Source organism: Macaca fascicularis, chromosome 11, assembly GCF_037993035.2.
Source record: "Macaca fascicularis isolate 582-1 chromosome 11, T2T-MFA8v1.1".
Taxonomy (NCBI): domain Eukaryota; kingdom Metazoa; phylum Chordata; class Mammalia; order Primates; family Cercopithecidae; genus Macaca; species Macaca fascicularis.
In genome coordinates, this window is record NC_088385.1 from 119,325,821 (window position 1) to 119,335,394 (window position 9,574).

The 9,574-nt window shown below is 44.9% G+C and overlaps 1 protein-coding gene across 4 annotated transcripts; it reads right to left on the minus strand.

Annotated features, from left to right (window-relative positions):
• Nucleotides 1–2,929: 2,929 nt before the first annotated feature.
• RPL6 (ribosomal protein L6) lies at nt 2,930–7,491 on the minus strand. 4 transcript variants are annotated; one of them, XM_005572297.5, is made up of 7 exons: nt 7,461–7,491; nt 6,128–6,364; nt 5,946–6,044; nt 4,489–4,632; nt 4,033–4,081; nt 3,589–3,773; nt 2,930–3,116 (listed from the first exon to the last, which is right to left on the minus strand). In XM_005572297.5, the coding sequence occupies exons 2-7, from the start codon at nt 6,362–6,364 to the stop codon at nt 2,964–2,966; spliced, it is 867 nt and encodes a 288-aa protein (XP_005572354.1). In that variant the 5' UTR covers nt 7,461–7,491; the 3' UTR covers nt 2,930–2,963. The 4 variants fall into 4 exon arrangements, with proteins under 4 accessions (XP_005572354.1, XP_005572355.1, XP_015287059.1 ...); XM_005572298.5 differs by having other exon boundaries at nt 7,286–7,491; XM_015431573.4 differs by having other exon boundaries at nt 7,281–7,491.
• Between the last annotated feature and the right edge of the window lie 2,083 nt (nt 7,492–9,574).

Here is a 9,574-nt window from a genome sequence, read left to right on the forward strand (position 1 = left end):
ACTAAGCTTATATATTTTCTTCTTTTCTTTATTCTCTCTGGGAGCATAGATTCAAGTTGCCATGAATATACCCTCCCACATATACTTTTTAAAAAGTGGTATTTTGGCCGGGCGCGGTGGCTCAAGCCTGTAATCCCAGCACTTTGGGAGGCCGAGACGGGCGGATCACGAGGTCAGGAGATTGAGACCATCCTGGCTAACACGGTGAAACCCCGTCTCTACTAAAAAAATACAAAAAAAACTAGCCGGGCGAGGTGGCGGGCACCTGTAGTCCCAGCTGCTCGGGAGGCTGAGGCAGGAGAATTGCGCGAACCCGGGAGGCGGAGCTTGCAGTGAGCGGAAATCTGGCCACTGCACTCCAGCCTGGGCGACAGAGCGAGACTCCGTCTCAAAAAAAAAAAAAAAAAAGTGGTATTTCACATAATTTTCTGCAATTTGCTTTTTAAAATAACAATAGTCTTTTGTTATAAAAGCAGTACATGTGGTAACTTTTAGAAAGTTAGCTCATCTGGATAAGTAAAAGAAAATAAAGACACTTGCCAGGCATGGTGGCTCACGCCTGTAATCCCAGCACTTTGGGAGGCCGAGGCAGGAGGAACACTTGAGGTCAGGCGTTCCAGACCAGCCTGGCCAGCTTGGTGAAACCCTGTTTCTACTTTAAAAAAAAAAAAATTAGCTGGGCACAGTGACAGGTGCCTGTAGTCCCAACTATGCAGGAGGCTGAGGCAGAAGAATCACTTGAATTTGGGAGGCAGAGGTTGAGGTTGCAGTGAGCTGAGATGGCACCACTGCCTGGGCAACAGAGCAAGACTCCGTCTCAAAAAAAACAAAACAAAAAGCAAAAAACACTGGCTTAGAACAACTATTTTATGTGCTTATAATTCTGTGGGTCAGCATTTTGGGTTAGGCTCTGCTGGGTAGTTCTGCTGGTCCTGCCTGGGGTCATTCATGTGACTGCAGGCATCTGGAAGTTTGACTGTGGCTGGCTGGCCTCACTTGCATGGCTGGTGGTTGAAGCTGGCTCTTGGCTGGCTTTCTCTCCCTATGGTCTCATCTACCCTCAGGGAGGCTAGCCCTGGCTTCTATGCATGGCTGCAGCAGTGTCCCAGGAGGGAAAGAAAGGCAGCTGCACAAGGCCTAGGCCTGGATGATCCACATCACTTATGCCACATTCTATTGGTCAAAACAAAAGGCATGGAATCTGATTCCAAACCTCTGAAACAATGCAGAGGCTAATGCAATGATTCTCAAAGTAGGATCTAGGGATTCTTAGGTGTTCCTGAGATCCTCGAAAAGGGACCTGTGAAGTTAAAACGATTTGTCATACTACTGTCCTTTCAACTCCAGTGTAGAATGGAGTTTTCCCAAGGTGTAATATATAATGTGATACTGCAATAGATTGAAGAAGCAGATATGAAAATCTGCCTCCTATGAAGCCAGACATGAAAGACATTTGCAGAAATGTAAAACCATTGTCCTCATACTTTTTTGCTTTGGAGAATGTTTTTAGACAGGGTCTTGCTCTGTTGCCCAGGCTGGACTGCAGTGGTGCAATCATAGCTCACTGAAGACTCGAACTCCCAGGCTCAAGCCATTCTCCCACCTCAGCCTCCCAAGTAGCCAGAACCACAGGTACATGCCACCAGGTTGGGCTTTTTTGTGTTTTTGAGATGGAGTTTTGCTCTTGTTGCCCAGGCTGGAGTGCACACATTACAGGAGTGAGCCACTGTGCCTGGCCCAAGTTTTTAATAAAAATGTTTATATAAACATAACATGTCATTTAAAAATATTCTAGTAACATTAACAGCTTTTTTTTGAGACAGTCTTGCTCTGTCACCCAGGCTGGAGTGCAGTGGTGTGATGTCAGCTTACCGCAACCTCTGCCTCCCAAGTAGCTGGGATTACAGACACCTGCCACCACGTCCAGCTAAAATTTTTTTTTTTTTTTGTATTTTTAGTAGAGACGGGGTTTCACCATGTTGGCCAGGCTGGTCTCAAAATCCTGACCTCAGCTGATCAGCCCTCTTCAGCTTCCCAAAGTGCTGAGACTACAGGTTGAGCCATGGCACCTGGCCTTTTTTCACTTTTTCTGGACAGTGTCACTGTTGCCCAGGATGCCGTGCAGCGGTGAAATCACAGGTCACCACAGCCTGGACCTCCTAGGCTCAAGCGATCCTCCTGGTCCCACCTCCCAAAATGTGGAGGTTACAGGTGGAAGTCAGCACACCCAGCCCATTTTTCACTTTCCCATCGGCAGAAATCCAAGTTTGATAACCCACCTATGAGAAGACGGGTACTCTTGTACATTATCAGAACAAATAAACTGGTCTAACACTTGGGAGAGTGGGAGAAACTGCCAAAATTAAAATGCACAAACCTGGCAGGGTGCGGTGGCTTATGCCTATAATCCCAATACCTTGAGAGGTCTAGGCAGAAGAATAAGCTAAAGACCAAGAGTTGAACTAGCCCAGGCAATAGGAATTGGGGCCGTAATACGTGATAAATGTGCCCATGAACTTCCACTGCACTGGCCTGGGAAACAGAACACGGCCTCATAATTATTGGGGAGGAGTTGTGAATTGAGCACACGAGGGAGAAATGGGAGTTTGTTGTCTGAGTAGTCAGCAGTTATTCTCTTCTCTCATCCATGTAGTTTAGCACTGACTTCTTCAGGGCCGAGTGGGAAAATGCCACCACCTTACCTTGGTAGAAGGTGGATGACAAAGTTATTAGCCAGGCACCAAGAATGAATCTGAAGCCAAGAACACCAATGCAAAGCCAACAAGCAAGCTCTCCTGTAGACACCACTCCCTTCCAATCCCATTCTCTACAAAGGAAATCCCCAGGTGACCTGGCATGGTCAAACTACACCTTTAGGCAGTAAGAATTTTTTTAAAAAACCAAAAATTTACAAGAGACACAAGCAAAATGTACTTAGCTATTTAATGAGGTTCTTAAGACATTTAGAACACCAATTTGTGAGGATAAATTCCATTCGTCAGGGCAAACACAGATCGCAGGTAGCCCTGGAGCTGAGGAACAGCTTTGATTTTTGGTAGAATTTGTGAGTCCACAGCTTTCTGATCAATCTTGCGCTGCTCTGTAATCTCGTATTTCTAAATAAAGAGAAAGTTAAACATTTTAAAACAGGCACATATCAAATTACTTGTAGAGGTCAACTAAGGAGTCCTGTCTCACAAGTACTAATGTCCAAGAATACTTAGAAAACATTAAAGACAATTTTGACAATCCTTTCCTTGGAATGCTGTGAAATACAACCCATTTTTTACGTAATAAAAACAGCTCTTAAGCTTTTGTATATTGTAGTACACACCAAGGATAAGTAAGGGCACATTCCCAATAGCAGTTAATTCCCACACAATTCCACCAAACTTCAGAATTCTAAGTTGAGCTCCCAAACTGCTAAAAGAACTACTCAATTTAGAAGAATCTGGAATACTAAGTATCTCCTGGTATTCCTCATTATTTAACCTTTCATTTTTCTTCTTTTTGTGCAACAATGCTGAGGCCTGTTTCTTTTCACAAGAAGGGCCAGTGCTAACACAGGAGAGACAAGTAGAAACTTACCTCTTTTTCTGTGTCGAAGATCTCACCTTCCTGGTGTCTGGGCTTCCGCAGCTTCTTCTTCTTGAAGTAAGCATCGGTAAGATGTTTTGGGATTTTGACACTGCTGATATCGATTTTGGTTGAGGTGGCAATGACAAATTTCTGGTGTGTTCTTCGTAGAGGAACTCGATTGAGGACCAGAGGTCCTAAGGGGGAAAAAGTAATTTAGCAAGGAAAAGGGGGAACAATCGTCATCCGGCAATTTAGGTGACCATTACTTGTTATGCTGCTACACAAGAAAGACCACCTGTCTAACCCACATGCACACAAGGCAATGAAATGGGCCTCAGACACTTGTGGCATTAAAAAGTGTCTACCATGTAGGCAGTAGCAAACAAATGTGTATACTGCAAGCATTTAAAAATGGAAGTTTCACAGAACATCACAATCCAAGGATTTTCTTACCAGTCACAAGTAACAAGCCACTAGCCAGCTGCTTCAGGAAAACCACCCTCTGTAAGTTAAAAAAGAAAATAATTAGTTTTCTGCAATTAAAAACTGACTTCTAAATTCATAAAATCACAAGCATCTAAATTTGGGTAAAGGAAATTTCTACATGTATATGTATATAGCTCAGCAGTTCTGGAAGCAACCACAGCAAGCTACTAAGGTAGTACACTCCAGGCATAAATACATTTTTGAGCAAATGAACATGTGTAACATAATCAACAGCAGGAAATGGCTAATAAATCACCATGGATTAAACTTGTTATTTGCCACAAATAAGTTGTATCTTGCAGATCATTTCCCCTTGCCCCAAACACAGGTAAATAAAGGAAAACTACACCTAGCATGCAAACGCATTGCCACCAGGAACCCCAGGCAGCTGCAGTGAAGCTCCTCAAGCACAGAAACTCTCACCTTGCCCCTGTGGCGTCCAGTGAGGATGATCAGAATGGTCCCGGGGGTAATGCTGGCTCGCAGTTTTCTCACGTGCTGACTGAAGGGTTTTTTGCCGTGGCTCAACAGCTTTCGAGGCACATCTTCAGTAGGATAATATCTAGGCTGGGGAGAGTCCATAGATCCAACTTATTTAAATAAGCCATTCAGATTGGTAGAAGCGAGCTATGTCAGCCAAACTTTTGCTATAGTCTTTTTATTTATTTTGAAGTATAACATTTACACGATTCCATTTTCATTTCTGCTAAGTAGATTTTAAACTTGGAAAAGGTCAATTATGGTTCTGCATCCTGTGTGCAAAACAGGATAGAAACCATTTAATGAATGAGCTGTGTGTTCAAGCAAATAAAGCATCAAGCAAGTCACCTTTGTAATCTTGAGCAAAAACTAAACCCCAGAGATTACACGTGTGACATGCCATATTTTGCAGATTAGGGATACATGGCTTGTTTTCCATTTCAAGTAAAGTGTGTTAATATCCTAGCCACTTCATCTGATCCTCACAGCAACAAGTCTTACTCCCACTTCATGCACAAAGGAAAACAAATTGCATAAAACCAGACAGTAGAACTGGCAGATCATTTGTTGCAAAAGTTAGACACCATGCAAGGGCCATTAAAGACGTAACTACAAATAACTCACAATAACCTATTTGGAGTTATTGTCACCTAATAGGAAAACGAGTTCACAAGACAACTGTCAACTTCCCTCTCATGCAGTAATCTTCAACTGTGAAACTGTTTGGTGTAACTTACTTGGGAACGTTCTCATAACGAAAATCACAGAGCAAATCCTGAGACTACATTGGGTCTTGTGTGTGGTAAAGGGGGCCAAGAAACACTGCTCTAGTGGGAAATGTTCTATACAACAGGCTCTGTATTATTTCATTTAATCTCCATAGTAACTCTTGGAGGTAAACCCTCATTCCCATCTTTTTTTTGAGATGGAGTCTCCCTCTGTCGCCCAGGTTGGAGTGCAGTAGTGCAACCTCTGCCTCCCGGGTTCAAGCGATTCTCCTGCCTCAGCCTCCAGAGTAGCTGGGACTACAGGCACGCAACCGGCTAATTTGTGTATTTTTAGTAGACATGTGGTTTCACCATGTTGGCCAGGCTGGTCTTGAACTCCTGACCTCAGGTGATCTGCTCACCTCAGCCTCCCAAAGTGCTGGGATTACAGGCATGAGCCACCATGCCCAGCCTCATTCCCATTTTATATGCAAAGGAACAAAGCACAGAAGACTAACTTAAATTATTTAAGATTAACAGTGAATGTTGAAGCCAAATTGCAAACCCAGAGCCCTTTATTTTCTACCAGAAATTCTCTGGTATGCAGAAACTTACAGTATCAAAGTATTCAAAAACACCTTCAGCATTCAAGCATAAACCGAAAATCCAATTTACAGTGTCCCCATATCTTACCATTTTGCGAAGTTTAACCACCCGGGTACCGCCGTTCTTGTCACCACCAACTGGTTTTGTAAGAGTTGCAAGAACCTTCTCCTTCTTTTTCTTTTCAACCTGCAAGGACACAAATGCATCAACAATAAGAGAATGCCAATAAAGGGTAAGACATAATGGTCAGTGGTTCCCTCTTCCCTTACCTTGGATTTAGCGGCTGAGTACTTCCTCTTGTACATGGCCTTTCTGGAATACATGGCAGATCGGGAATACCTGCCAATTCCTCTGACAAGGACAGGGTTGCGGCTGCAATGGGGCTTCCCCTTCTTGGGCTTCTTAGCCTTGAGGTTACCCTTTTTCACCTTGCCACCAGCATCAGCCTTCTTGGCTTCGGGTTTCTTCTCTTTAGTATCTGGCTTCTCAACTTTTTCACCCGCCATCTACAAATATTTTTTGTAGACAAAAAAGGCATTTCATCTCTTTTTTTTTTTTTTTTTTTTTGAGACGAAGTCTTGCTCTGTCGCTCGGGCTGGAGTGCAGTGGCCGGATCTCAGCTCACTGCCAGCTCCGCCTCCCAGGTTTACGCCATTCTCCTGCCTCAGCCTCCCCTGTAGCTGGGACTACAGGCGCCCGCCACCTCGCCCAGCTAGTAAGGCATTTCATCTCTTAACAAGACAACGACGAACCTGTACATGAATGGGCTGAGCTCCCCAGACTACAATCCCTTCCCCGGTAAGATACAGGCCTTCAACTCTACCCATTCTACTCCAACCTTCACTATGTCTCATTTGGGGGTTGTCTCCCCAACACACTATAAACTATTCTCTTGAGGATTTGAAACTATCTCACACCTATTAGGTTTTTGCCAAATACTGAGCAGTCAGAAGTCCGTACAACCATTATTTTTTTATCACTGTTTTGCGAATTAGAAAACTTAGATGCAAAATGTGCCCACAGGTTGGAAGCACCAGGACCAGAACTTGAAATTCCTTTTAGTACCTTTCGTCTTAACCCTTAAAAGCAGTGTCTTTTTTCAAGAAACTCGATTTAGGAATTGCGAACACAAACAATCAGTCCAAACTGAGCCCAAACAGAAAAAGATCGCAAAGACCAAGAGGCGACTTCCGGTCGCGGATGCTGAGAGACGCGAAACGTTTTGGCTTCAGTGCGGAAGCCCAACGTGGCTGCGACACGCTCACTGTCATCCTCTGGAACCCAGGACCGGGAACTCAATGCACGCGCCGTCGCCCCGCTTCCTCTAACACCCACCAGTACGCTACGGGTCCCCGAAAGGGCCTCGTTCCCCTAGTCCAAGAGCGTGGCCAACAGCCGGAGGAAGCCACTACGGCATTCTACCTCACCCTCTTCGTGCCCCGCCGCAAACCCAAACGGCAAAAATGAAGCGTCTGGAAGGCCTCTCAGTTAGCCCTGGGCATGTCCGACCCCTGCAGGTGTCGACTGGATGCCCTCCAGGTTCGGATGGCGAAGGATTGAAGTCCTGAACTCGAGTCTTGCAGAGAACCCCGCCATTCTTACCTTGCAAGATGGGAAAGAGAACTAAGGTCTCGGCTTCCGGTCTATAAGCAATCATGGGAAGTGCGAGTCTCACTTCCTTCCGGATCTGGGGCATCATGGGGAATGTAGTATTTCGCTAATGAGAAAAAACTAGTAAATCCTAGGCCGGGTGGGGTGGCTCACGGCTGTAATCCCAGCGCTTTGGGAGGCCTAGGCAGGCGGATCACGTGAGGTTGGCAGTTCGAGACCAGCCTGGCCAATATGGCGAAATCCCGTCTGTACTAAAAATACAAAAGTTAGCCGGGCGTGGTGGTGAGTGCCTGTAATGTCAGCTACTCGAGGCGCGGAGGCAGGAGAATCACTTGAATCTGAAGGTGGAGGTTGTAGTAAGCCGAGATCGCAACACTGCTCTGGGCAACAGAGCAAGATTCCGTCTCAAAAAAGGCGGGGGGGAATGGCGGGGCGCGGTGGCTCACGCCCGTAATCCCAGCACTTTGGGAGGCCGAGGCGGGTAGATCGCTTGAGGTCAAGGGTTTGAGACCAGCCTGGCCAACATGGTGAAACTCCATCTCTACTAAAAATACAAAAATTAGCCGGTCGTGGTGGTGGGCGCCTGTAATCCCAGCTACTCGGGAGGCTGAGGCGGGAGAATCGCTTAAACCCAGGAGGCGGAGGTTGCAGTGAGCTGAGATCCTGCCACTGCGTCCCACCGCACTCCAGCCTCAAAGACTCAGTCTCAAAACAATAACAGACTCAGTCTCAAAACAATATCCAGACTCAGTCTCAAAACAAAAACAACAACAACAACAAAATTAGCTGAGTGTGGTGGTTAGTGCCTGTAGTCCCAGCTACTTGGGAGGCTAAGGCGGGAGGATCACTTGAGTCCTGGAGGTCTGGGCTGCAGTGCAGTGAGCCCTAATCTTGTCACTTGAGATAAAGTCAGTGGTCCCCTCTCCCTTACCTTGGATTTAGCAGCTGAGTACTTCCTCTTGTACATGGCCTTTCTCATTCCTGTCTGGCCTACAGAATGAGACTCTGTCTCAAAAAAAGTAAAAAAATATAAAGTGAGGATAACAATAGTAACTTACTTCATAAGGTTGTTGGGAACATTAAATAATATACACAGCAGTACTGAGAAGCATATTTGATGGATGGTAAATGCTACAAAAGTGTTAGCTCTTTTTTTTTTTTTCTTTTGAGATGGAGTCTCGCTCTGTCACCCAGGCTGGAGTGCCGTGGCGTGATCTTGGCTCAAGGTAACCTCTGTCTCCCGGGTTCAAGTGATTCTCCTGCCTCAGCCTCCCGAGTAGCAGGGAGAACAGGCGCACACCACCATGCCCAGCTAATTTTTTGTATTTTTAGTAGAGACAGGGTTTCACCATGATGGCCAAGCTAGTTTTGAACTCCTGACCTCAAGTGATCCACCCACCTCAGCCTCCCAAAGTGCTAGGATTACAGGCGTGAGCCACCATGCCTGGCCAACTGTTAGGTCTTGTTATTGTCACCATCATCACCACTATCATCTGATCATCAACATCCTAGTTGTTGTTAAGTATTCTGCTAAAGTTTATGCGCCGGATATAATAAGCAATATTGCATGCAATGTGCCTTGCTTTATCTCATTTAATTCTCCCAACAACCTGTGAACGATACTATTATGAGGAAACTGAGGTAAGTCCAGGACATTAAGTAACTTGCTCACAGCATAGATCTGATTCCAAAGATTGCACTCTTGACCATTAGGCTGCAAGATTAAAGAGATGATTAATGAAGATGCATGAGAGTTTTGCTCATGTTAGAATTAAAAATAAGAATACTTGTTATCTTTTGCAAAATAACACAGTATATGTGATAGTTCTTTACTGCTTCAAAGCCCTTGAGCCAACATGTACACATTTGTAATACCTTCTATCTTGCGTTTTCCATTTTCCTCCATTTGTTTTTTTCTGGTTGCTAGAGCTTTTCACCTTGATTTTTTTTCAGATCGAAACCACCTGCTTCATGGCTGTGTCTCTGGGAATCATTTAGCCTTTTTCTGATTCTGATTGACTGAAGATACAAATACAATGATCAGATGAACACTGCCCTTTTTTTTGAGAATGGGAATGTCAGCAGCTTTATTTGTTTAGCAAATT

What these genes read in the sequence shown, in the direction of transcription:
- RPL6 (XM_005572297.5), bottom strand. Translation starts at nt 6,364, where the DNA reads ATGGCGGGTGAAAAAGTTGAGAAGCCAGATACTAAAGAGAAGAAACCC. An exon ending in TGGTTAAACTTCGCAAAATG is followed by an intron (nt 4,633 to 5,945) that starts GTAAGATATGGG and finishes GACTCTCCCCAG; the next exon opens with CCTAGATATTATCCTACTGA. An exon ending in TGGCTTGTTACTTGTGACTG is followed by an intron (nt 3,774 to 4,032) that starts GTAAGAAAATCC and finishes TTTCCCCCTTAG; the next exon opens with GACCTCTGGTCCTCAATCGA.